Raw genomic sequence first — 27,895 nt, forward strand, 5'->3', positions numbered from 1 at the left:
CTGACAACAAGCCTCTCTACCTTGTCATATTTTATATTACCTGCTGTCTTCTTCGAGAAAGGCAGAAAAACTGTATTCCAGGGTATCACTCTGAGAAAAAGGTCATGTTTACACTGCAGAGGGAGCAGAGGAAGTCATAAGCTCAGTCAATTAATATCTGTAGAGACTGGCTGAGCTACAGCAAGCCGTTTTCACCACTGTGGATGCTCATCACCTACACTGTAATCTCTACATGAGAGATACCCTATAACAGATATATGCTGTCTGCACAAGCTTAATGGCTTCACAAGCAAGTTTTCCTGAAATAATGCAACACATGGGTTTAACTTGCATTGACTGTACATGCTGCCAGCTCCTGTTCTGTTGGAGGTGCACACCATCTCACCCACGAAGAAATGTAAGTTAGTATTAGATATGGAAAAAAGAGACTCACCAAAGCAGAGCTGCCACTGCCCAGGTTACACACACACTGCTCTCCTTTGCAGACACAAAGGAAAACATCCCCAAAAGACATACAAATACTTGGGTGCAGCAGACCATCATATGCTGAAGAATTAAGCATTCATCTTCTTGCAACCTGCTCCAAGTAGTTTGATTGAATTACATTTTTGTCTACTACTAAACAAGAAATTTCAAACCAAACTACACACTCTGTAACTATACCACCCAAAATGAAAACTAAATGAAACCGAGACATATACAAAAATACCCAATAGGTGTTAAATGTTGCCACAAATTCCTTAACTTTTAGGCAGACCTTACATTTTTCCTTTTACAAACCTACAACTGCACAAAGCTGCTGGGTCACACTTTCTAATTCTCAATGAGCATTCAGTCAGACACAACTTACTACCACGAGCAGCTCCCATTGGCATGCCAAATACTGTTTTGCGTCAGTGAGACAGCACTAAGAGTTACGCTGACAGAGTCCTCATGGTTGAAGGACTGAATCTTCATTGTATGTGGGGCTGCATTTTAAAGGCATATGAATTAACATGTGGCTCATGTTATAACGATTCTTATCACCAAAACACCCTGCAACACTAAGCAAAAGACTTGTTGGTTTCACTAAGTGAAGAACAACAGTACTTGCTCAAGCCTTGCTATCTACACCACCAGACATTGGAGGCAGTCACTCAGTGCAGGCCTCCAGCCCTTCTCTGTGATTCCACTGTATCGGAGCAAGTTTGAATCTAAGCTCCTTTCCTACACATTTGACACTGTGCACCTTTGCTATCTCAGGAGGCTGGCACACAGTCTCTCTTTCGCATGCTAGGAAAACATAGGTTATCTTTTTGGAATTGGGACCAAAGGGAAGAAATCTAAATGAGCTCTGGTGTCCAGAGCATCCCTCACTGGCACTCAGGCAGCAGGAGAGCTCAGCAGAGACCAGAGTGCTGCCTCCTCCTCACCTGAGCATGCGTTTTCTTGAAGACTGCTTCCTAATGAACCATTGTGAGTTCTTGCTTCTTCTAAAAAATTACTTTCCTGAAGTACTCCAGTAATACTTAGAAGCTGTTGCTTAAAAACAGCCCAAATTACTTCCTACTAACATGTAACTCACCACCCACCTCAACTAACCCCACCACAACACTGTGCCATGGTCTCAACACAGATTACTCCTGTCCCTGAAGTCACAACAGTACCCTCAGACAGCCGCAGCTAGACACCGAGTGACCATAGCCACCTCTGAAGTAGACCATCAACACTGTCCAGGTGCTCACCAGCAAGCCCATTTCATCACTGACAAGTTACAGGACCCCATTTCACCACTCAATCCCAGTAACAGACCACAGGCCCCCGACGAAATTGCTGGAGGCTCACAGTTTATTTTTCAGGCCGTGGAGATATTACGCTGCTCTAAGGACCCTCCAAAGCAGACCAGCCCAGTATTATTTAACGCATTCAGCCTCCCAGTATTTGAAACCCAGCGCTGGAAGCCGGCGTACCAAAGGGGTGAGCAGCAGCCCACCTCCCGATTTCCAACCGATGTTAAAAGCTCCAGGAGACGCCGCTGCGGGACAGGACGCGACCCGCCCGTGCCCGGGGCCCCGCCGGAGGGAAGAGGGTGCACGGAGCGGCCCTTAAGCGGGCTCCCGCACGGCGCGGGGAGCGGGCGGAGGGCCGAGAGGTGCTCCCTGGTTGCGGTGCAGGCGGCGGGCGCTCCACCCGCCTCAGCCCCGGGAGCGGGTTGGCCGATCCGCCCCGGTGGGCGACCCGCTCCCGTTCTCCCCCCGCTCCCTTCCCTCTGTCACCTACCCCACAGGCCTCCGCCAATGCCGCCGCACAGCGCCGCGCCCCATCCGCCCCGCGGAGCACCGGCACGGCCCCGCCGCCGCCGCCGCCCCTTACGCTGTGTTCGGCGGGGAGGTGGGGCCGACAGGAACCAGGAAGTGAGCGGTGGCGGGGCCCCGGGAGGCCGGGGCGTGTTTATGTGCAGGGGGTGGTGGTGGAATGCGGGTTTTGTGAAGAGAAAATAAGCTTTTGGGGGCGTTTGTTTTCCGGGGGGAACGGCTCCCCGCGCCGGGCGGGTTGGATACCTGGTTGGCAGGTATCGGCACACAAGCGGTGGCTCACCTTTTGCTTGAGGCTCCCGGTGTCGAGCCATCGCTTCCAGGCTGGACATCCTCGGCAGGCGTTAGTTAATGACGCAGTGGGAATTCTGACATTCCAGGTGGTTCCCTTAGGCTGGCTTTACTTCAGCATGTCATCTGTTTACAAGGTTAGAGGAAAACGCATTGCTTTGCCCTTGCAGAAGAAAACACAGCTGACATCGGTTTTGCCTGACAGCCTCCACTGGTGCAGCACATTAAAGGGAACGCCAATGTCCTTGGAAGTCCTCTTCAGGGCAAGGGGATGCCTTCCGCCCTCCCAGACAAAAAACGAGCCAGGCCTAGGCTTTCTGCACCTCTGGAAAACAGCTGTCTGTAGCTGTAATGGAGATGTGCTAGCTGAGCCTCTGGGCTGTGCAAGAATTCCACTTGTGTTAGGTAGGCTCCAGGTTGGGGTGGCAGAAGGGGGAATACAAAAGTAATGTAAAATAATAAACCACTTATTCCTTGCAGCTGGAGCTGCCAGCTAAGCCATGAGACAGACAGGACTGGGAGGGAACCCCCTTTCCCCGTGCTCTCAGTGGGAATCAAATGGTGTACCTGCATGGATGCTTTATTTTGGATCAGGAATTCACTCCTGCAAGGCAGTTTTAAATTTCTCCTTACAGTAGTTTGGTTCATGCTGGGGAACGTGAGGACACAAAAACCGCTGTGTGGGGCAGACAATGGGTCCAGCACAGGTGCAGCACTGCAGATGCTGCTCAAGGACACACAAACCAGGCCCCTTTCCCATAGGGCACTGCCTTCGCCTGGTACTCCCCAAAGAGTATGAGCTAACCAGACTTGGTCAGGTTCCACTGCTGCTCTCCCACTGAGCAGTCGTGAGCAACCCCCAAATAACCCCAGTGTTCATAAACTTGACTCCTTTTACAAGCAGGAAAACCACAGAATGCATCTCAGAAAGCATCCACTCTGATCTGACTGGTAACAGATGCGCAGCTTACTAACAGGACCAGAGCTAACCCAAACTGAAACCTCCGAAACTTCTTGTTCCAGGCTTCTTCTGCCTGGAGAACAAAAAGCACTGAGGAGACCTTAGAGCAGCTTCCAGTGCCTAAGGGGCTACAAGAAACCTGCAGAGGGGCTTTGGACAAGGGCATGTAGGGACAGGCCAAGGGGAATGGCTTGAAGCTGCCAGAGGGGAGACTGAGATGAGCTCTTAGGCAGAAGCTCTTCCCTGTGAGGGTGCTGAGGCGCTGGCACAGGGTGCCCAGAGAAGCTGTGGCTGCCCCATCCCTGGCAGTGTTAAAGGCCAGGTTGGACACAGGGGTTGGAGCAAGCTGCTCCAGTGTGAGGTGTCCCTGCCTGTGGTCCTGTATGCTTTATTAAGGAGTCTCAGAGAGCTAGAAATGCCTGGATAAACTCCAGCAACACATTGTGCAGGCCTCATGAGCCATGGGTCGTTCTCACCCAAGGAAGCATCAGCATCAAGTCAGATAGCAACTTTTACAATTATGCCCAAGAGCCATGTAAAACAAACAAAGAGTTAAACTTACATTAACCACTCACTGCTCCAAAACTTCGAATTAAGGCTGTCAAAAGAAACCCAGCCTTAATTATTGTTTTATTGTATGTGGTGTTAATTACACTTCCCATTCTCCTTTCCCAGGGATATGTGGCACAGGACCAACAGCGCTCTCCTAACCGAAGCACTTGGTCTCTTCTCTGCTCCCGCACCAACCCGCCTCGCTTGGTCCATTCCTCCGAGCTAAAAACCTCTCCGTTTCCCTATTTCTCTCGCGGGGTTTACCCCTACGGGAGCCCTTCCTAAGCAGAGAGGTACTTCCGCAGCCCCTTTCAGCAGGTTTTACCTCAGCACAGGGCAGGCAGCAAGCGGCCGCTGCCCCTTTGGTTTATGATGACTGATCAGCTCCTCGGAGGAAGCGTTTATTCGGGGACGCGGGGTGCTCTGCGGGCACCGCGTTTGAGAACGATTCGTCTGCTCCCTATGAAAGCCTTACTGAGGGGGATTTACGGGCTGCAGGATGCGCTTTGTCCATGAGGAGAGAACCCCCCACTCTGCGGGCGGAGGGGCAACAATGGCGTCTCAGTGCTTCCCCCCTCCCCTCAGCGCGGCGGCGCGCGGGCGCCGGAAGCGGAAGGGCGTGACGCGGTGCGGCGGCGGGAGGAAGCCGGCAGTATGGCGGCTGTGGTGCTGAGCGAGCCGGAGAAGATCTACATCGTGCACGGCGTACAGGTAGTGATGGCGGCGGCGGGAGGTGTGGGAGGCCGTAGCCTGTGCCCCTCCGAGCGGGGTGATCTTCGGATTGTTCCTGTCGGTATTGTTGTCCTGGGAGGCGTGGGCGAGGCCCATCCGCTCCCCGTGTTTGCTCCCTGTGTGGAATGGGAAGCAGGGAGGGAGCTCTCGGTGTTTGGACGGGGAATCTCTACGGTGATAATTATAGAATGGTTTGGGTTTGAAGGGACCTTAAAGCTTCGGGCAGGGACACCTCACACTAGCCCAGGTTGCTCCAAGCCAACGTGGCCTTGAACACTGCTTTGAATGGGGCAACCACAGCTTCTTTGGGCACCCTGTGCCAGTGCCTCAGCACCCTCACAGGGAAGAGCTTCTGCCTAAGAGCTCATCTCAAGTCTCCCCTCTGGCAGGTTAAAGCCATTCCCCCTTGTCCGGTAACTACAGGCCTTGTAAAAAGGTGTAGAATTACCCAAGCGCACTGAGAACGGGGCATCGGGACGGGAAGCAGGCTGCGAGCAGGACGGGGGGGTTATTTTTTCGTGTTTTGTTCTCCTCCCCCACTTCCAGTGCTCTTTCTGAAGTTTTTTTGCTGTTGTGTAGCGTTTTAGCCTGTCACTGAGCTAAGGAACAGTGTGTGGACTGAGGAGGAAAAGTGAAGGACACGTGGGGAGCAATACTAAAGATAAAAGGACTCTTTGCAAAGGACAGAAAGTGTATTTTACTGCAAGTAAAACTATTTTAATGGGAATGAGCTATATAGTTTCTGAGCATGTGAAATACCGTTTTTGAAATACAAACAAATGAAAACATTTGGAAGGCTGGTGGGTTATTTTTGTTTGCTGGGTCCTAATTACAGATATAAAAGTACAGAACTTGGTGTCCTGGGAAAAACACATGTGGTATTAGGTAAAAGTATGTTTTAAAGCCGAGACTTTTACAGTTTTGCAGTCTGAAGCTTTCTTTTGGTATTAAAGTGACTTAATGCAGGAGTTCATGTCCGTCTGCAGAGAACCTGTTGCAAGCTCTGGATAAATGAGATTTAAATGGAAACATGCAGTTGGTTCTCTTGTGTTCCTAAGTGAGAAGCTACAGCTATTGCTTTTATATCCTTTTTACTGCTGTGTTTGGCATAGGAAAAAGAAACTTTAAAAGCACGGGTTCTTTCTTTTGTTTCTTTTCATCATTTCTTTTGTTTCTTTTCATTACTGATTCCCTTAAGCACAATGTATTGATTGTCATACATAGGAGGATCTTCGTGTAGATGGTCGTGGCTGTGAAGACTACAGATGTGCAGAAGTAGAAACAGATGTTGTATCAAACACAAGTGGGTCTGCAAGAGTAAAGCTGGTAGGTAAATTCCTTAGAGATTGTGTACTTTGCTGATGAAATTTCTGGTTTATGTGACTAGTTTTAAGATAAGATGAGGCTATTTGTAGGTGGGTTTCTGTATGTGTGTGTAATGGTGTGTGTGTATAACACTAACTGAAGCTCTTGGGTTAAGGAAATAACGCCAGGCTATATAATTCATTTGAGCTGGCTTAACCTGCTTGAGCTACATTGAGTATGAAGTAGCTGGAAAGCCTTCAGTCTGAACTAGTTTAGCATTTAATCTTGAAAACTGAAATTGCTATTGAGCCTTATCCCTGGAAAAAAATTCTATTCATTTAGAGTGAAGCAAAACTAATTCTGATGTGTGTTGAATGTGAAGAAGATAAATAAACTGTGCAGTATTATAAAGGTTATGCAGAAATAGCTGTTTCCAGAACAAGTAAGAGTGTCTTTTTAACCTAGAGAAAGCTAATATTTGAAGAGTCTTCTTAGGCTCAACATTGTCCTTCTAAAGCCTCTTCTTTTTTCAAAACCTAAACTTATTTTTAGTTCATTCTGATAGAATTATCAGTGTAGATAACTAAAAGGTAGAAATATCAGTTTAGGCATTTAAATTGAGTAGTTCTGTGACTGTAATTCTGGTTGTGCAATGTGTTGTGGTGTTGTTTTTTTTTTTTAACAGGGAAACACTGATATCTTGGTAGGAGTAAAAGCTGAAATGGGGACACCAAAGATAGAGAAGCCAGATGAAGGCTACCTGGAATTCTGCGTTGACTGGTTAGTATACTAAACGAGAGGAAATAGATCTCTAATATTTGGAATAAATGAGTAATTCCATTCGTCTGAAGATTATACCTTCATTCCACTAACCTTCTGTAAGGAACTGAGTAACAGAAACAAGTTAATTTAATCTTTCAACAGCGGTGAAGGTTCAGAAGCTTTCTGCTGGTTCTGCAGACCCAAAATAAGCAAAGTAGTAGGAGTTAAAGAGTAAAAAAAAAGTTAAAAAAAAAAGTACATTGCAGAACATCACTGCAACTGGAAAGGAGTAAGGGTTCAGTTACACATGCATTTAACATGACTTCATGACTACAGTGGCAGTTGTCTTTTTACAGTGATAGCGTACAGAAAATCTCGTTCAAAAGTGAAGTATTCCAGAAGGAAAGAATTGACTGTTACAGACTGTACTATAACTGTACTTAAAGGTTTACTTTGTCTATGAAAGCAGCAGAAAAAGTTTGAAGTGGTTTTTTTACAGGTCCATTTGTTTTAAAAGAAGAAAAATTCTCACTGTAAACTTCAGATATAAAATGAATTAAAAAATTTGGATATAGTATTTATTGGTGAATCAGTCTTTCATTAACTAAAATTGAATGAGTTTTAAATCATATTTGTGGTTTTGTGCTACAAGAGGACTGTTATTTGGCCTTGCAGTCTTCATAGTGCACAAATCATAAAGGAAGCTAGAAGAAAACTGAGAGTTCTCATGTTCAGGTTGCTCTGAGGTAGCATAGTGATATCTCAGTGTTACTCCAGGCTGTCTGCTCTTTGAAACTACAGTATGCATGTCTTGCAGACTTCCTAAAACTGTTTTTCATGAAACAAGGTGCTTTGGAACCTCTCATAAAAGCCTTGGCACTGTCAAGTTAGCCCGTTGCGTGTTTTGAGGTTTTTGTATTAAAAGTGAAAAATGTTGCTACTCTGATGCTAAATCAATACACCATTGGTAAAGCTAAGGTATGAGAGTTACTCAGTAACTGCATCTCTGGTAATTTCTCTGACTTAACTAGCTGTATCTGCCTTGACATTTGTATCTCTCGCATTATGCAGCCTTACCTGAGCCTGCTTCTATATATCATGAGATCCTATCTAACTGTGGAAACTTGGAGAGGGAAGCACTCGCCTATGAGTTGTTTGTCTGTGATTACTGTTTAAAAAATATCAGACAGGAAAATGACCTTCTCAAATGTAGTCCTGCTGTTAGAGGGGATCTGCGCTTGACTGCTTTATAACACCCATGTATGAAATATCCTAAGCAGCACTGACTTTCTTCTGATGGTTTCTACATGAAGAAAGTCCACGGACACCAGGCATATCTCCTTACTAAAACAAGTGATCTGTGGGGATGTTGCAATTCTGTGACACTTTTCTTACATAAATAAATGTTAGAAAAACTAACTCAGTAGATTAATGTTAGATTGTGTTTTCTAACTGTTAATCTTTGCTCCATGAGAAGATGGGATGGGGATGTGCAGCAATATTGTGCAAGATGGATCTTGTCAGTTCTAGAAATAGGTAATCCTTACTTCTTGTGACAACACAGGCCAAAAGCCTATATTTTAAAGAAGGGTAGTCACTTCTTTCATACTTATGTTGTCAGGGAAGGGTGACTTCTAACCTCCAGAAAGATCCAAAAGACGGAATGTGAAGTGCCAGCAACTTGTTCTCTGTAAAGGGAAATGGGTGCTGTCAGTACTCAGATGCTTTTCTAGGCTGCCACTGGGTGGTAGTAACTGAGCAGAGTTTGATACACTACATTCTTCTGGCGAGATTTCCGCTACGTTCTGCTTGGCTTTTATATTGTTGGAATTAATAACAAAACTTGGACTGCAGTGTTTGCTGTCTTAAAATGCTTCTTTCCTGAAACTTTCAGTTTCTTGTAGTGCTGAAAATAATCACTTGCTGGATCATGTATATAATTCTCTGCCCCAAAATTCCATCCTTAACCTAGAATCACATTTAGTCTCATTTTGAGAGAGACTTTAATGCAAGTCTCTGGAAGAGGTGATTTTTGGGGCACTGATTTGTGATACTAGAAACTAATTGTCATAAAACAAGTAGTCTTTGTCCTGTGAGATGTCCTTACCTCCCTGGAGAAGGCGGTCATCCTGGCCGTTGATGTTGAAAGACTCCTGTGTCTGCTTTTGTCACGTTAGAATTTTGGGGCTCTTCTAATACTAACTTTTTTTGACTGAGGCAAGGATTTATAATTTTCAAAGTGTGAGAAATACCAACAACAGAAATAAAAACCAGACCTCAGAATTCCTTTAGAGTATTAGTTATTGTTTGTGGAATTAGGACAACAAGGAATTTATTTGTCCAAGTGTGGCAGTTTCTCCGCTCTGAAGGCTAGAAATGCTTTTATTGAAGCTGGGAGAGTGGGCCTATTTGGGATGCCTGCATGGGAGTCTGGATCAGATAAGGATAGCTGGAAAGTGGTTCTCCAAATCATAAGAGATGACAGTATTGCAGAACAACCACGTCAGCATGCTCTTAAGTGATCCTCAGATACTGTTCCATTGCGTTTTGTGGGGAAAATGTCAACTTAAAACAAATTTCAGAGCAGTTGCTGAAGGTATCACTTGAATGGTGGCTGCAGAAGAGAAACCTTTACTCCTTCCCTCCTACCATAAGCCCATTATCATAGCAACTTTTCTTTGTAGATGCAAACTAATGAGTTTTGAAAGAATTGTCTTTACAGTTTTTTTAGGATAATTCGTCCACTAAATATGTATTCTCTACTGAATGGGATTGAGCTCAGTTTTCAGAGAGAAACACTATCTGGTGCTTGGCTTAAGTAAAACTGTTTCAAACTCTATAAGCAGATGTTCTTTTGGATGGGAAGTGTGGTGGCAGCGCTTAACTAGGCAAAGACCTGAATCAGTATATCCATATTGGTAGAGTTAACAGTTTGACTAGACTAAATCCAGACCCTTGTTAGCCTGGTTCTTTGTAGTGTCATGAGCTTGAATGTCACCATAATCATATCCATACCGTTAGACAGCATCTGGACCTGAATTCAGGTCTGGTTTTGGGACTGTCTTGGCAGTTCAGATGTTTCATAACTGTGATGTTTTGTGGCTGATTTCTGGAAGAGAGGAGTATTAGTGAGGTGGCTAACTTAATGCTAGTCTAAAACGGTGAACCTGCCTTCTTGTTTAGAATGATAGTATGTTTCTTTTAGTAGAAAAATAGAAATCTGATATTGGTTGATAGAAGTAAATATGGCTTTAAGTGAAGAATATCCTCTGTGTAAGGAAGCCCTTGTACACCAGGAAAATAGCTGCAAGTTTTGTTTCAGTAACTGTTTTATCTCTATTATGATTACTTACCTTGTAGATTATAGTATCTCAATAGTAATATTTTCATAAGTAAGCAGCAGGTATCACCAGAAGACTGGAAGATGCAACCTGTGAGATTTCAGTTGTTTGGTAGGGAGACAACTGAAGGGAGGCATGATAATAATGTTCAAATATGTTAAGGCTGCTACAGAGAGATACAGGATATGTTCCTCATGTCCTCTATGGACAGAACCAGAAAAAATGGGGTTAAAACTCAGCAAAGGAGACTGATAGTGCATGTTGGAAACACTAATTTCGTATGTCAGCAGTGATTGAAAGTTGCTGCAGAGGTCAAAGGTTGGACTGACTTCCATGAGGAATGAGATGGGTACAGCTGATACCACCATAGTTGAGAATGATCAACATAATCTCCTCAATGTTTTTTTATGCCATATTATTTGATTGAACAAGAGCTATTTATATTGTGTGTGTTCTCATATTTTTCTAACCCTCTCCTACCCAGAAGATAGATTTTTCCTGTTTTTTTTAGTAATGACATACCCCAGGCTGATGCTTAATGGTATCTTAACAAAGTTGACTTGAACATAGTAAAGAACGTTTTTCGTGAGGGTAGATTGGATTACCTGACTGCTCTCTTCAGGCAGTGACGTGACAGCTTCTGTTTCCCCATCTCTCTGCATCAGGGGGAGTGTGGCCAGCAGGTCAGGGGGGTGATCCTCTCTCTCTACTCAATCTGTTGAGGCCTCATTGTCCAGTTCTGGGCTCTTTGGTACAAAGAAGATGAGGGGCTACTGGAGAGGGTCCAGTGGACGCCATAAGGATGATCAGGGGTCTGGAGCATCTGTCTTCTGAGGAGAGATTGCAGGAGCTGGGCCTGGATAGTCTAGAGAAGAGCAGACTGAGAGGGGATACCAGTCAATGCAGATCAGTATTCTCAGAGGTGGATGCCAGGAGGATGGTGCCAGACTTTCCAGTGGTGCCCAGTAACAGGACAAGAAGCAGTGGCCATAAACTGAAACACAAGTTTCATTTCAACATGAGGAAGAACTTTTTTACACTCAGGCTGGCAGAGCCCTGGAACAGGCTGCCCAGTGGGGTTGTGGAGTCTCTGTCTCTGGAGACATTCCAAACCCTTCTGGATATGTTCCTCTGTAACATGCCTTGGTGGAGGTTGGACTAGGTGATCTCCAGAGGTCCATTCCAGCCCTAATGATTGATCCTGTGATTTTCTAATGTCCTGAGCAACAAATAGGGAGTACTTAACTACTGTAAGAGGAAGGTTTTGGCTGTAACATCATCAGTTTTGAAATTCAGTAGAGATCTGTGATAGAAGCATCATTATGCTTGAAGAGTCTTAATTGTTCTGCAGTGTGACACTGAAATGGTTTTGAAAGTATTTAAAATTACATTCTGTGTAGGAGCAGAAATTCTGTGCTCTGTCTGGCCACTACTAAATTCTTTCTGTGCGCCATAAAACAAATGTGTTGTCTTTTTCTCTTACTAGTGTGCTAGATTTATCCAGTGTAAATTACTGCAAGAGTCTGTCAGCATTAGGTGGCAGTATTTACCATATAGTCAATATAATAGTACCCTCCTTTTTTATTTCACTTGGATTGCAAGGAACTGAAGTGTTAAAAGGATAATGGAATTAAGGTGCATTTGCAGTGATATTCCAATTGAGTCTTATGTTCTTCCTTTAACTGTCAAAGAAATCATTTCTTTATAATTCAAAAATACAACTTTTAACTTTGCTTAGAAAGAATAATTTCTGTTTAGAAATAATAATGAGGTATAGCTTGAGGTTTGTATAATTATTTTCAGTTTATAGGAATCATAATGCTTATGTAACTGTACTGTAAACAGAATAACTTGCATAAAAGCTACTTCTGTGGATAAGTGCTTGTTTAATGTAACCTGAAGACCTGACTGGGCATGCTTCCAGAATTAAGTTATACTTAGATATGGTCCTGTCTTACAAAATTGGTGTCCGATATTGTGTGTCACACTTGTAATGCCTATTTGAGTTGCAAGTGTTGTCTGGAAGCAGAGATCAGTGGTTGATTGGCAGTAATTTATTTGTTTAAAAAGCATGTATAATGCTGTCTGTTTATAGTCGCAGCATATAATTTCTGTAAAATCCAGTAGCTCTTCTTGGCATTCTGAGTTTTCATCAGTTCTGCAAAAGAACAAGTTGGGAGAAATACTGTGAGGTAAGAATAATAATAGGTAATTATATAGGCTCTGCAGACATAGACTCATAGGATGATTTGGGTTGGAAAGGACCATAAGATCATCTAGTTCCAAACCCATGCCGTAGGCAGGGACACCTTACACTAGAGCAGATTGCTCCAAGCCCTGTCCAACCTGGCCTTGAACACTGCCAGGGATGAGGCAGCCACAGCTTCTCTGGGCAACCTGTGCCGGCACCCTCAGGGAAGAACTTCTTCCTTATATCTAAACTGAACTTCCCCTGTTTAAGTTTAAACCCAGTCTTGTTGATACAGTTCACGTGATGGATTAAGTCATACCTAGGTAATGTGGATCTTTAGTTGTGGGGTTTTTCTAAGGGATTATATTCTAAGACTTTGTTTTATACTGTATGTGTGTGTTCCTGCAGCCTGCCTGTTGGAAGAGCTAAAATTGTGTATCATCATGTGTAGAGAATATGTACATGAGAAACTGGCACTGGGAGTTGCCCAGCCAGGAGAATACAAGGCTTTGCTATTCTAGATTTTGAACCCATCATAACTACTCCTATGGAATAACTACCTTTCCTATGTTCTGTAATGAGAAATTGATTTGGGGAGGTCTGACTAGTTTATTTAAAACCAGGATCTGCTGTGTGTGTCATAGGTCCACTGCTTGAGAATGCTTTTGCCCTCGCTATAAATCAGAGGTTTGAGTTCAGAATATTTGTTAATTTGCTATATATGCACTTCTGCACGTTTCTGCTCTATTGTACTGTGACTTGGTGATGGAAACTTTGTTTTATAAGCCTGTTACCTTTTATTGTTAATTGTTCTGTTTTGCTCTTAGCTGTGTACAAGGCCCAGCACTGAAGGGCTTTCTTGCATGACTGCTCATAAACAAAGTTTGTTATTATGTTGGAATCAGGGAAGTGCAAAGCACTCACTTTTGCCAGATCCCTTCTGGAAAAAATGGTTTTTAGCTGCTGCTCTCCCTAAGCTGCAGTTGCTGAAAATAATGAGCTTGATAGCAGAGAGTACACTCAGTAAAGAAATTACCATTTAAGGTCAGACAGTCATGGAGCTTGGAAAATAAAGCATGTCCTACTTGTCACATCATCACATCTTTCTCCTCTTAGCCACCCTCTTATTAATGTAACATTCAGCTCTAACAGGCTGTCTTGTTAGCTGTTCTGAACTTCATCCAGATTTCTCTCACTTCTTTATTTTTGAAAGGGCTGAGGTGACAGAAGATGACAGGGCTTAAGAAATAATCCCTGAGAGGATTCACCAACTTCAATATTGTAACCTAAACTGAAGATAGTGGAATTTAATTAGCATCAGAGTTTGTAGCAAAATGTAGGTATATTATCTGCCTCAAGACATTTTCTTATGGAAAATAGAAACAATTTCTTCACAGATAGGGTGCTTATTGTACAAAGAAATCCTTAGATATGTCCAGTGTTTTATATTTAAGGAATGTTCTTTGCATATTGGCTGCTTCAGAAGTGAAAGTATGTTTTCTTTCTTTATCTAGTTCTGCAAATGCTACTCCTGAATTTGAAGGCCGGGGAGGAGAAGAACTTGGCGCAGAGATAACAAGTACATTCTACACGGTATTTAGCAGCGAGAACACTGTAGACTTGAAATCACTTTGTATTAATCCCAGAGAGCACTGCTGGGTTCTCTACGTTGATGTGTTGGTAAGTAAGGGAATAAAAACTAAGATTGAAGGAGGTTTTTCAAAGCACTGATTGACTTGTCATAACCATGTATATTTTCATATAAAAAGTCATATTATGATATAATGCTTCACAGCATGGATGGCCATTTTCTTGTGATTCTAGATATAATCACTACCTCTAGCTTGCTCTTTTATTCTTTTCTTAATGCTGCTGCTCCACTGCAGAGCTAATAAACTACTGAATACTCCAGATCTGTCTCATAAAAATCAGTAATCTTAAACTGACAAGGAAATTGCCACTAAAGAAAGCTAAACTGTTTTCCAAGCTAGATAGAACAGCAAATGTATTGTTCCAATGGGTGTAATTTAGCATGGGTGTATGTTAGCCCTAACATAATCATCCATCCTCTCTACCTCCTTGCACTACTATCAGTACTAATTCCATGAAGTGCAATAGAAACTTCTCTGGCAGAAGTTAGCATTTGGTAGGCACTTTCTGGTGGAAGTTGTGTACATGTATTGAATGTAGAAGAGAAACTGAGTATTTGTTCTCATTTAAAAAATGGAACCTGAATGGTATGCATATAAATCTTGTGCATGCAGCAGCTTAATTTCCAAACTATGCTGTATCTAAAGCACTCTGTCATGGAAATTTAATAGAAGTCTGCAAGTCAGACTCTCCTGAGCATTATTGCCAAGTCCTATTGGTCCAAAGTTGAGTTTCTGTTTCTCAAATTTGTAACTGAAAATATGTCAAGGGATTTTATTCACAGGAATCCATTAACATCTATGAAATGATTTGCAGAATGCTAAGCTGTACTGGAAAAACAAATACTGGGGTTTGTTTAACAAAACAGGTACATTTAGACTAAGACTTAAATGAATGTGAAAACTAGTCCATTAGGTGTTTAAAAGCAGTAGCATTAGCCTAATTATAGTAGATATGGTACAGACCACCATGTGTGACTTAATGCACATACAGAATGATCAAATATGTACCACTGCTGAGTGCTTTAACAGTTCTAGTCACTGGCTTATTGGGAGCTTGGCATAGTTTAATAGAGAATGAAGTGTTAGTTCTGGGAAATCACACTGGGGCCTTTAGTTACTAGGTAATTACAAGCAGAGGTACAGAATATTAAATGCTGTGCTTATTTAAGGAACACATTACTTAACATTGCATAAACCCTGCATAAACAAAGACTTCCATAAAGCTGGCTGCTGCAGAAGTAGTTCTGTATAGCTTTTGTATGAGGTATAACTGGTCAGTATTTGATTCTTCCTGGGCAAATTTGTTGATTATCCACAGCCACAGAGAAAGAAAGTCTTGGCATTTTTATGAAAATAACTTCAACTATAGGTACCGCAAAGATGCAGACATAAGGACACACGTATCAGAGGTCAAGAATATATACTTTGACCTTTCAAAATGGATTCATTCTTAACAATAGAAGGCATTCCACTTCCAAAGAACAGCTCATGAATGTGGAGATACACAGTACTGCAAAACTCTGAAGTGTGTTCTCCCCCTCTCTGTCTTTCCTTCCATTTCTTTTCCCTTCTAAGCCACTGATGTCAGAGATAAGCTTTTAGGCATTTTTGATGGTGTGATATATAGAAATGTATTTTATATATATATATATATATATATAAATATGTTTATATATGTATGTAGCCTTCTCCATGTAATTTGCCCCAGCAGCTTGCTGTGCTGCACAAGGAAAATCAAAGTGTGCAATCTCTCCAATCTCTTCACTCCATACCCAATCACAGTACATTGTGTATTGAGGGGGTGCCTTAGGTTTAGTTGGAATTTTAGCAGTTCACTGCTGAGCATCCCTTACAGGATTTCCTCATCTTTTCTATTTCCTCCCAGTTGGGAAAAAAAAACTATTAGAAATCTGTCCTTTTGGAGGAGAAGCTTCTTAGAATAAGGCAAGATCTAGAATGTTTCCTTTTTCCCCATCCCAACTAATGTTTTCATTTGCATATCAGTAAATTAAAAGCAGTCTTCTAAAGACTCCTTTGCTTCCCATAACTCACAGTTATGCAGATTTTCTTAGCTCTTAAAAAGAATAAATTAAAGAAGTGTGGGCTCTCAGTACAAGATGCTTCAGCTGAGAAAAGAGTGTTCACTTCTTCTTGGGAGGAATGGTCATAACCATGCTTGATACAGGCTGTGTTCTTAGCCTGTAGGTGCCACTGTAATACAAATGAGGCTTTAGAATAGCAACCTGAACATAAGCCTAGCAACAGTGCAGGCACATCCCATGATTGTGTTTTAATAACAAAGATACTGTGGGGCTTATTGTGTTAGCCAGTAAAATCCAATAATAACTGAAAGTGGCAAGTTAACCTCTCTGTATCCTGCAGCTGTTTGCAGAGAAATAATCTGATCACCTTTGTATTTAGTTTTCTATCCCAACTTTTTGTCATTCTTTTTACACAGTTCAGTCTGTATTCATAAAAATAAACTGTCTTTCCAGAATATCTGATTTGTGATTTGCTCCCAGCATGGGAGCTTATCTCATTCTTAAGTAGATTTTGAAAGTCAGTCAATGAAATCAATGTTGCAAAACTTGTTTTGATCTCATACAACATAGCTTGATGTAATGTAGAAGCACCTGTATCTTCTTGCTGAAGTAGTCTCAAATGCTTGGTGGGGATGTGTGTGTGTTTGTAGAATAGTACTGGCAGCTGAGACTGGAGCTTTGCAGACATCTAGCGCTAGGCTATGGCTACGTACATCTTTGAGGTATAAGTCAGGCTAGAGATGGTATTAGTGGTTATGGGAGCCCTCCATTCTTATATAGTGTGCAGTGCTGCTGTTCTAGTTGTTGTTCTCCTGATCTTCATGAGAAGAAGCTGGCCTCCGCACACTTTGATTCAAATGACAGTGCTACAAACAAGTAGAATGTGACATCAAGATTTCCTTAGATCTTTTTCAGCTGCAAGGCAAACCTGCTGATGACTCCATTTCCATAAAGAATAGAGGATAAATCATGATGTGCCATCCTGACTAGACCTTCAGTATCTATTTTTTTTATGCCATGTTGTGGGTGACAATTTGCATTGCTTCTTCAGAAACAGTTCTACCAATTGGTTTTCCAGTTGATATTTTAAAACTATTCCTCTTTGAAATAAAGGACAGAAAGTGGATTGGCTTGATTTAACATTAAAGAATGAATTGCGTGGGTTGATAACGAGTATTTTGGTCATAGTCTAGAGCAGAGCCTTAGCACAAGAAGAGTAAGAACAGCAGTGGTTTCATTTCAGCTTCTATTATTAAATTTTATCATGAATTTTATTATGAAGTGCATTAACTCTTCTATTTTGCATGTGTAATACAGTTAGCTGAAATCTTAATTTCCTATCTGTTTCTTTTCATAGACAGGCTTTAAAGACAACTTTGTGTATTCAAAATCTGCTCTGGTTCTTAATTTTGTGCCTTTTCAAGTAGGCTGAAGTAAAATAAAGACTTGGTTTAAAGGCACTAGCCTGATTTTCTTTTAAAGAGACTCTTTTTTTTCTTCCCCAGTTATTGGTATGTGGTGGGAACCTCTTTGATGCAATCTCTATCGCAGTGAAGGCAGCTCTCTTTAACACAAGGTAAAGCACAGATCTCCTTTCATGTGAACAGAAGTGTCATGGGAATGGGAAGAGCTAATCACTTACTCTGTGAGCTAATAGTTTTTGATGCTTAAGTATTTAAATAAGAAATGCACAAGGCAACTTTTATTCAGATACAAGGCAACTTTTATTCAGATACAAGGCAGTCCATTTGCATGCAAGTAACAGGAACTAATGTTATTAGAAAATGAATCAAGTGTTATATTGCATTATATACACAATTAGGCTCACAGTATACCTGTATATATCTGTAGCCAGATCCACCAAAAATTGTCTTTGACCATATGGTTTAGTTGCAAGTCATTGGAGGCCTTTGTGTGGATGCCTTGTAGGTTTAAAACAAGAAGGATTTACTGATGTGTGATGCTCCTGAGTAAGAAGCCCTCTGTCAGTGTGACTACTCATTTGTAACTAAAAAAAGGTGTGATTTGTAGCTATAAAAAGTGTGATTTCTCACTTCTGATGTTCTTTCTCATTAACTGTTAGTCTAGAGTTCTTTTAAAACTAAGAAGGAAAAAATGGTAGCGAGAGATTGTGAGGAGAGGGAAATGATTTGTCTTTAAAAGAACATTACCCCATGCATTTTAATTCGGAGAATGAAAGAAAATCTGGTAGAATGAATGATGCAAGTGCTCTGTGTGTGTGTTAATGAAAACATTCAATAACATTTTTAATATCTATATTGAGAACATTCAGTAATATAATATTCAATAATATATATTGGTTTGAAAGTGTTTTGAAATGGTTCTTCAGCTGTAAATTAGAGATCTTCTATAGTTCTGGGTTATTCATCAGGGACTTAGCATACGGTACTAGAGCTGGAAAAGTACATGCAAGAAGAGGAAAATACACTTTTGAAGGCAGGCAGTATATCAGGTTAGAAACACTTTAAAAGGGAATAAGGGAGAATCCATCTGAGACTACAGCTTGTGCATATTGCTGAGAAACTTCCCATGTTAATCAAGTTCTCAGCAGTAACTTTTCACTGTCAACAGCACGGTTGACAATGCACTGAAATTCAGAAATGCCTGTGTCTGCCAGGATGCAAAAGTCATACAGTAAAAATAGTTGCTCCCATGTGAGTTGTTTTGCAGATCCAAGGCATGTGCTTTATTTACAAGATAAATAGGTTTTTTTTTTCCTTACATCAGCCAGAATCCTGGTTCTGGATAAAGAGAGGGATCATATGAAAGTAATTAAATAAATAAAGAAAACCTGTTGCCTTGGGAACATGGGCAACATGTTCCCAGAAATAATTTTCATGATTCTCCTTTATTTTCATTCTTCTGACAACTGTAGCCTTCATATAATCTGATCTATGGGCAAGCATCCAGTGTCTTTTGGAAGGTATCAAATCAGAATGTGGTACAACATGACACAATGCAGAGCCTGTTGATCTTTCACCTGTATAAATCCCATCTGTTGGCGTGAGCAGGGAATGCAGTACATCTCATCTCGTATGACCTCAGAAAGTCAAGGGGTGAAATTCAAAGTGAAAACCTGTTGTCCTCATTCACACTCCTGCTTCCTTTCCCTTGGTACCTACTAAATTTTATTTGGATTAACACAAGGTTGCTTAAAGTAGCTGCCCACTCTCCATGAAATATTACTGTCCAAGTGAGACAAGATGTCAGTTTGAAGATCACTTTGGATTAAGTGTTCTGGACTTCACATGTGTTTGCTTCTGAGACTTACTTGCCTTTCATAATCTGTCTACAACAGATACGACTGTTTTGGGGGGAACATTTACTCCTCAAAGTTTTGTATTGTTCATTGTGTTATAAAAAATACATTTCAGGATTGCATGCAAAAGGTAGCAGATATCAAACTTTCTTCTTTTCTGTGTCTCCAAGGTGCTTGAGGCTAGATTTATCTGCCAGATATTGCAAAATGTGCAAGTAGCTAAGTTAGGATTTAGCATTAATCTTGATCCTGTGGAATGTGCCTACTTGCAACCAAGGCAACAGAAAGCAAGCAAGTTACAAAAGCTAGTTTCTAACACAATAGCTTTGCAGATTGCCAGGCAGCATGGTAGAAGCAGAACTAATACCTACTTCCAAGAGGAGAACTGGTTTTATAGTTGTGAAACCTGGATCTGCAGTGTTCATTATGTGACTTAAGTCCTGCTGTACAGATTTCTGCCCTAATTAGTTGCAGGAATCAAAATAGAAAAGTAAACAGAATCAGCATCAACCAGGTTGGAAAAGACCTTCAAGATCATCAAGTCCAGCCATTCCCCAGCACTCCAAGGCCACCACTAACCCATGGGACTGAGGCGTAGCCTCCACGCTGTGTGAACACTTGCAGGGACGGTGACTGCAGCCCTGCCCTGGGCAGCCTGTTCCAATGCCTGAGCACCCTCTGGGGAAGGAATTGTTCCTCAGCTCCATCTAAACCTGCCCTGGTGCAGCTTGAGGCCGTTTCCTCTTGTCCTGTCCCTTGTTCCTTGGGAGCAGAGACCGACCCCACCTCACTCCAACCTCCTGTCAGGCACTTGTAGGGAGCCATCAGGTCCCCCCTGAGCCTTCTCTTCTCCAGACTGAACCCCCCAGGTCCCTCAGCCGTTCCCCATCACACTTGTGCTCCAGGCCCTGCACCAGCTCCATTGCCATCTTTTGCAATGTAAATGTGTCCAGCTGGTTCTTAAGGGAAGTCTTCAGAAGCTGGGGGAGAAAATCTGTCTTTTGGAAGTGCTTTGTGCTACACTCTCTATGTTAGTTTTTATGTGTATGTATACACCCCCTTTTTATGTAACTGTGATATTGTGTTGGATCATTTGTCTTGCTTCTGTAGTAGTTCAAATTTGTACTTCTTTCATCTGTTCTTGGCCAAACAGCTCCTTGCAGGCTTTTTTCAGGTATTAATTCTAGCAGCTTTTTCTTGCACACCAAACATTGCTCTGGTGTCACAGCTGGTTTAGGATGGAGTTAAAAATTGCTTGATCTCAGAGGTTTTCCTGAAATACTCCTTCTTTTTTAAATGCTGCTCTGGCATATCCACTTCTTGTCTAGGCTGTTGTCCAATGTTGTCCATTGTTCTGGGCAGCTTGAGAGTTAGTCAACTTGTAACTTTATTTCATCAGGTTTTAATGGGGTATTTTAAACTTGAAAATAGGCTTTGATGCATTTCCAATGAGCTTCAAAGCATTCCGAGTTTCATCTCAGGAAAAAGAACACATTAGAGTTGTTCTGCTTACTGAAAGTTATAGTTTTAGCTTGGCTCAGGCTTGTAGGCAATTTGTTCGCACCGAGGCAGGCTTAGCTGTTATGAAGACTTGCCTCTAGGACTTTCAGCAACAAATAGCTAAAATACTCTTCCAGGGAACAGCAAAAAACCACTTTGTGTTGAGGGGGGAATGTTCACTAAATCAGTCCCTGCCTCCTCCTCCTTTAAAAGAGATTTGATACAGAATGCGTAAACCAATGTAACCTCCAGAGTGTAGTTATAAAACACAGCACGACTGTAAAAATACTAATATGAAACCAGATTGTGGTTACATTCCACATGGTTACTGAGGTTAGCTTGCTAGGCTTGAAATACATTCTGTTTCCAAGTGCAAATGTGTAAGAGTGAGAGTATTATGGCGTGTAGGTTTTACTGGCTGGTACAGCCAAGTCTCTCAGTCAGTACTCCATCCTAGTGAGCACCTGGATAAATGAGAGTATATGAGATGCTGACATTCTTGGCTACTTGAGATACCATCTTGTAGTAAATTGGTTTAAATTGCTTTACTCATTGTGCTAAGAAAGCTGCATTAAATCATCCTATAAAACTCCCATTAAGTGGCTATCACCAATACAATATATGTACCGCTGGTAAGGAGTCTGACAAGCTCATTTGCACAAGAGCTCATCACTCACAATTGAAAGGAAAGCATCTCTTGGATTTCTGCCTGGGTTTTTTAGCCCTGGTTATTGCTTGTGTGTATCTGTCCTTAGAACAGTAGAGTCTATGCCTCTTAAAGAATGAGAATATCTTGCCAGTCTTCCCATCTCACTAAAGAAATAGGATATTACTAATGTCATCTTTCCCCTTTAGCCCAAGTCTCCTTAGTTAGTGTCATTCTTTCCTGAACAGCTTCACTAGTTGTATTTAGTATTGATGTCACAGCTTTGGCAAGCAGGGCAGTTGCTGTAATTCTGACAACTTTACTGTTGTCTGCAAGGTTGGGAACCACAGTGTGAAAGGATTCAATCTTGGTAATTTCTCTCTTGTACATCCAGGTAGATGGATAAAGAATTGTTCAGAATTGATTTGTGCATCATATATTTCCCCATATATTAGTGTTAAACCCAATTCATATTCCAGAGGTTTGATTGATGTAAATCTGATGCTCTTATCCTAGAGATCTTCCCACTTCCAGTGTTTTCTTCCTAGTCTCAGGGTTTGAGTTGTTAATACTTTGATAACTTTATGGATATTGTTCCTAAACACTTAGCCTCATTTAGAGGAAAGGGCACTTCCTGGAGTTGAGATGAGTGACAACCACATTCCTTACCTGTTCTGGCAGTGATTGTGCATGTTTTGTTTCCACAGAATACCCAAAGTGCGTGTTATGGAGGATGAAGAGGGCTCTAAAGAGATTGAGCTCTCCGATGACCCTTACGATTGCATTCGACTTAATGTGGAGAATGTGCCCTTAATTGTCACATTAAGCAAAGTAAGCCGAACAAATTCCTGACCTACAGTTTCTGTTAACTTCACCTGCTGTTTATTTTTCTCCCTGGAGATAAAACTTGTATCACAGATGCAGTCAGTGTCCACTGTGTACGCATTTGTTCATCTCGAGCTTCCTAATTAAGAAGAACTGAATAAGGTTTTATTTTTCCCCATCTCTGACTTGCAGTCAGAGATTTGCAGTTTTTACTTGATGCATCTTCTTGCATGCAGAAGAATTGTTGATTATTTTTCATCTGATTCTTGCTCAGTACCCAGAGCAGCAGATCCTCTAGTATGGTAAAACAAATGGTCATTGTTGCAAGGGGCAGAGGTTGTGTGATCTGCCTGGAGTTACACGACGAGTGTTTGTTTCTGGGGAGAGAGCTCCATTTTCATGGGTGCATTACTGTCCTTTAAACGGGTTTTTGTTTCCCTTCTCCGTACATAGCACACAGCTAATACAGTTGGTTTGCTGGATGCTGCATTTTCCATTGCAAGAGTGAGCCATTTGCTTAGTTACCTGAAAGTTTGATGTTTCTTTTAAGCACGCTGCCTAAATAGTAGAAAAGCCATCACTGAAGTGAGGGCTCACCTGGGTGTTAGGATGTACAGTTTTCACTTAAAGGAGAGGAAAGTCTGGGCTTGGAGTTGGGGGAGGAAAGGAATAGATGAAAGGATGGTCAGATAGAAAACCAGTGTGAAATAGTGGCGTGCTTATCTCACCTCTCTTATGTACGTACACAGTTTGAGGTCAGAGGCTGTTTAAATACTCTGCTGTCAAGTCAGTCTCTGACAGCTGCTAGAGGCCACATGATATTAGGATGGGAGGCTATAGATAACAGAGCTGCCACTCACAGTTTAACATCTTAATAAAGAGCTTAGACAGTTGCAAACTAATATGTCATCTATGTCATCTTGTCACTAACTTACAGATTGGCTATAGGCATGTGGTGGATGCTACCCTTGAGGAAGAAGCCTGTTCTTTGGCTAGCCTGCTTGTTTCTGTGACCAGTAAAGGTGCCCTGACTTCTATAAAGAAAGTGGGCAGGGGCAGCCTGGAGCCTGAGAGTATCTTTGAAATGATGGAGGTAAGTTTTGAGCAGTTACTGTCTTGGATGAACTGGAACTTGTGTATATGAAAAGCTGCAGCAAGGCCTTAAAGAGCAGAGATCTTTATGCTTTGATTAAGTGCACAAGGGACATGCTGAAGGTCGCAGACCCTATGAAACAGAATCTACTATGAATGGGTGTTAGCCAGAACTTTTAGATACCTGAAACGTATGATGCTCACATTTGTTTCAGATAAGTACTTCACAGCTGTAAGACTGTAAAGCTTAAGTTGATAAACTTTAAGAGTATTTTTAAAGAGCATGTTCCCTCTCTCATTGTTTCCCTTAAGACAGAAAGAGCAAACCTTCTAACATGGTGAAATCTTTATAGAAGTAGTCTCTTTAGAGTAGAGTGGTACTTTGAATTGCCAGTGCATGGTATTCTCTCCTAGCACAACTCAGTTATTTTTGTGATAAACTTACTGTTCTCATCTTACTGTTATTTTTCTTTGCTCCTTTACTGGGTTTCTAATCTGCCCCCACTCCATGAAAATATTAGTACCTGGATGTTGTTCACATCCACATAGAAGTTCCATTTTAAACCTCTTTTCTGGCTCTTTTTGAATCTGTTCTCCAGTATAAATTCTCATGTTTGGCCTTGAACATGAGACAGAAGTGGGGTTTGAACTTGGAGTAAGAATGAAAACTAAGCACTTCAAACTGGCTCTGTTTCCTAAAGATCCAGAGCTAGTTTCAGCACGGCTGCATTGAGGAATGCAGAAATTGGAGCCAAGTTTGAAAACAATTGATCTCAAGTGGAAATTACATGCTGAGTATGTGGCACTTCAACTGTTTCATGAGATCAGAGTGCTAATCTTGGTAGTACCAGTGGGCTTTTTATTTGCATTCAGAGATGTCACCCCTTTAGCTTGGTAGAGTTGTTATCATTAATCTGGCATCCTAAAGAAACCAAACTTCCCATGGACATCTGATTTCTCTTCCTTAATGGATTTCAAATCCAGTTCTAACTCAGTGTCTTAGAAGACTTGAGGTTGAGATGGCTGCTTTGATCAGAGCCAACTGATTACTAATTTTGCTCTGTACTGAGCCCTAAATAGGAAATAAACTTGTGCAGTTCCCTTGTGTAGCCTGCCCCCAAAGGCTGTGCTTGGGATTCTGTGATGCTCTGATCTAAACACTGATCAGATGCTTGCAGATGGTAACCATGGGAAATCTTGAAACTGCCCTACTCTGCTGGAGAGCTTTAGTGAACTTGTCCCTACCTCTGGTGCAAGGAGTTAGAAGCTTAAGCTGAGTTGTGATGTCTCTCACTTGCTTTGGAAGAAGTCTTCCCTCCTGGCTGTTAAGCAGCTTGAAGGAGTGAGGGATAAAACAAGATGCTTTCTGGGAGGTCAAACATTATCTGTTTGGCCCTGCCTCAAAACTCCACATCCTGGTTAGGATACCAAGAAAAACAAAAAGGCCTGGGAATGTCCAGTGGAGGAGCTGTGTAACCCTTGCTTGACACCTCCATTCCATAAGGATTTGGCTGCATGTCAGAGGGTGTTCAGCCCTCCCTGCCTGGTGGTGAACAGATGTTCTAGGACGAATCTCTTAGGAAGGCAGCTTCATGGGAAAGTTTGGGAAGCTGGCAGCATTACTGAGTTCATGATCCAAGCCATAAGGGAGGCAAGTAGGAATAAGATGGCAACAGCGTTATGTCGATACCAAAGCTCTGCCCAGTTCCCATTCACTTTGACCTGGGGTGAGTGATGTTGTCCTGCCTTTGAGGAGAAGAGTGCATAAAGTGTATGACCTCTCAGGACTCCAGACTGCTGTTGTGATCATTGTCCCAGTGCAGAGCTGTAGCAGTGCTTCCATGTTCTCCCCTTTATTTAGCATGACTCAGAGTGTCTAAGCTAGGCAGCTACCCAGCTGCATCAAAGCTCTTGCCATTTTCCTTTGGCCATAATCTGTCCAAAGTCTGGGCTGTATTCTGTCACCTGATTCTTCGATGAGAAATGTACCTTACTTTAAGGTCTGTGTGCTCATGGTGTTGGCAGTTGTCATCAAGAGATGACACAGAGCTTTGTGGTCATTTGTATGGCAGGCACAGGCTTTGTTGCATACATCAGGAGCTAATAAACACAGATTTACTTTAATCTGTAGCTCTTTAGGGAGAGCTGGGTTCTCTTCATCTCCATATGGAGTCACTATTTCACATCATTCAGGGAAACCCTTGGAAAGGCCTTATAGGCACTGCCATAAGATCTTCATTTCTTCATTGCCCAATGGTTTCTTATCCTGTAGCTTCCACAGTACGTGTATGTGGGAAGAGGCTGGTATTGGAGCTAATCCTCACCACCCTCACAGGGAAGAACTTCTTCCTTAGATCTAACCTGAACTTCCCCTGTTTCAGTTTGAACCCATCACCCCTTGTCCTATTGCTACAGTCCCTGATGAAGAGTCCCTCTCCAGCATCCTTGTAGCCCCCTTCAGACACTGGAAGCTGCTCTGAGGTCTCCACGCAGCTTCTCTTCTCCAGGCTGAACAGCTCCAATGTTCTCAACCTGTCTCCATACAGGAGGTGCTCCAGCCCCTGAGCATCCTCATGGCCTCCTCTGGACTTGCTCCAACAGCTCCATGTCCTTCTTATGCTGCGGACACCAGATCTGCACACAGTGCTGCAAGTGGGGTCTCACAAGAGCAGAGCAGAGGGGCAGGATCACCTCCCTTGACCTGCTGCTCACACTGCTTTTGATACAGCCCAGCAGACAGGGGGTTTCTGGGCTCAGGTGCACACTGAAGTGGCTCATGTTTAGTTTCTCATTGATCAGCACCCCCAAGTCCTTCTGCACATGTGCTGCCTAGTTTGAATGTGTGCTTGTGCTTGATGCGATTTAATTCGTATTCCTGAGTGATCAGGCACCGCACAGATCCAATATTAATGATCAGGGAACACTTTTCTGATCAGCGTGAGCACTGCTTTTATGTGTAGATTTTTCTGAATCTGAATCAAATTAAAATGAAACTTCCACTGCCATTATTTTTCTTAATTAAAAGCATATTTTTGTTACACCAGCTGGTGCGTATGAATCATTAAAGGGAAGCTATTTGTCAAAAGGAAGTGTTCTGTGAGACTTGCCTTCCTGTTAATAAGCATATGTCTCAGATTTGGTTTGCTGCTTTTGCATTGCAGACGGGGAAGAAAGTAGGCAAGGCGTTGCACGTGGCCCTTCAGAAGATTCTGGATGAAGAAGAGAGTTTGGGGACGTCACGGCAGAAAGTTGGATTTCTAGGATGAGTTTTTATTAAATGTTCAAAACTGGTTTTAACTGGTGGTCCAATCTTGTCAGTTTGTATATAGTATTTTTTGCTTCAGTACCTTTATCCTTCTGGCTAAGAGGCTTTTAAAATGTTCCCAAGAAAAGAAGGCTACAGTTCAATGTGAATAAGCAAATCTGAGATGCTTTTTGTGTGAGTAACTGTCTGCACATAGAAGATGCGCTACCAGCAATTGATGCAGTTGCCTGGGAAGTGCTTGAGTCTGTTTTCAAGAGTGACTGGTGGAGGTTCCACTTAATTCTGTTTCAATGTGTTCCACTTCTCCAGACCAGCTCCTGTGTTCTAGAGTGTGTATGGGGTTGTCCTTGGTACAGCACAAGCCAGGTTTTGGGCCTTTTGACTTTGGTTTTTTGTTCACCAGCCAGATGAGAACAGCATTTGGTGGAATTCTTTCATCAAGTTATCTTACTTTTCATTGAATAAAACATGGTTAGATTTTACTATAAATACAACATGGTTCCAAGTTTCCAATTTGTATTTTAAACCAAGATTTCTTTACTCACTAGAGCTCTGCTTATCCCTTTTGCCAACAGGTACAACAGTAACCTAGCCAAAACCTCTCATGGTGGCTAAGGAGAAGGGAAAAATAAGTGAATTTGTAGGAGTTTGATAATTCAGCTGGAAAAGCATAGTGGCTGTCAGTAATAATCCTTTCCAGGGAAAGACAGAAGATGGCAAATAAGGTAGGCAATCAAATTGTATCTCCAGGTCTTCAAAGCAGTGCATTCTCTCCTTACATCAATTGGCTGGCCCAGCAAAGAATAAGAATGTTTATTTGGCAGGGTAGAAAGAGACAACAGATGGAAGAAGTCAAAGGAAAAGGTTGATTTTCAAGAAGGTGGTATTTTAGCTGTGTTAGGACTGTTTTGAACAAACATTATGTTAAAATTTACTACCATATCCCAGGAATCATTTAGATCTTACTCAGGCAGTGTTTTCTGGTTTCATTTCCTAATACCAGAATAAGAACATTCTTTTGACCTGAACATGTCTAGTTAGAAGAAAGGGAAGGCTTTTGTGTGGAAGAGCTGTAGATACAGGACAAAACTCAAAACAAATAGTCATGATCACATGAAAATGTATAGTGTATTTAAGGTTCCCAAGTGGCTTCAGCCCTTTGCC

General features: G+C 42.1%; 2 protein-coding genes across 6 annotated transcripts in view; one reads left to right on the plus strand and one right to left on the minus strand.

Annotated features, from left to right (window-relative positions):
• Positions 1–4,613, minus strand: part of ZDHHC3 (zinc finger DHHC-type palmitoyltransferase 3) — a 34,812-nt gene extending 30,199 nt beyond the window's left edge. For 2 of the 4 annotated variants that reach the window (XM_061351845.1, XM_061351848.1), the window contains exon 1: positions 2,260–2,396. The gene's annotated coding sequence lies outside the window, so the exon portion shown is untranslated. Of the gene's footprint in view, positions 1–2,259; positions 2,397–2,579; positions 2,932–4,423 lie in introns of those variants that run through there. The other 2 variants (XM_061351847.1, XM_061351846.1) reach the window with 2 other exon arrangements.
• A 77-nt stretch (positions 4,614–4,690) lies between these two features.
• Positions 4,691–27,225, plus strand: EXOSC7 (exosome component 7). 2 transcript variants are annotated; one of them, XM_061351850.1, is made up of 8 exons: positions 4,691–4,809; positions 6,055–6,156; positions 6,821–6,915; positions 13,944–14,109; positions 17,629–17,699; positions 22,257–22,380; positions 23,312–23,481; positions 26,641–27,225. In XM_061351850.1, the coding sequence occupies exons 1-8, from the start codon at positions 4,753–4,755 to the stop codon at positions 26,681–26,683; spliced, it is 828 nt and encodes a 275-aa protein (XP_061207834.1). In that variant the 5' UTR covers positions 4,691–4,752; the 3' UTR covers positions 26,684–27,225. The 2 variants fall into 2 exon arrangements, with proteins under 2 accessions (XP_061207834.1, XP_061207833.1); XM_061351849.1 differs by having other exon boundaries at positions 23,312–23,467; positions 26,628–27,225.
• Positions 27,226–27,895: the final 670 nt, after the last annotated feature.

The sequence above is a fragment of the Neopsephotus bourkii genome, unplaced genomic scaffold (genome assembly GCF_033783945.1).
Source record: "Neopsephotus bourkii isolate Nb327-2 ecotype Australia unplaced genomic scaffold, CSIRO-AGI_Nbou_v1 NB_611, whole genome shotgun sequence".
In the NCBI taxonomy this organism is placed as follows: domain Eukaryota; kingdom Metazoa; phylum Chordata; class Aves; order Psittaciformes; family Psittacidae; genus Neopsephotus; species Neopsephotus bourkii.

Excerpts from the sequence above, each read along its gene's own strand:
- EXOSC7 (XM_061351849.1), top strand. The coding sequence starts at position 4,753 with ATGGCGGCTGTGGTGCTGAGCGAGCCGGAGAAGATCTACATCGTGCAC. Across the intron at positions 6,916-13,943 it reads CTGGAATTCTGCGTTGACTG|TTCTGCAAATGCTACTCCTG; the intron begins GTTAGTATACTA and ends TTCTTTATCTAG. Across the intron at positions 22,381-23,311 it reads TAATTGTCACATTAAGCAAA|ATTGGCTATAGGCATGTGGT; the intron begins GTAAGCCGAACA and ends ACTAACTTACAG.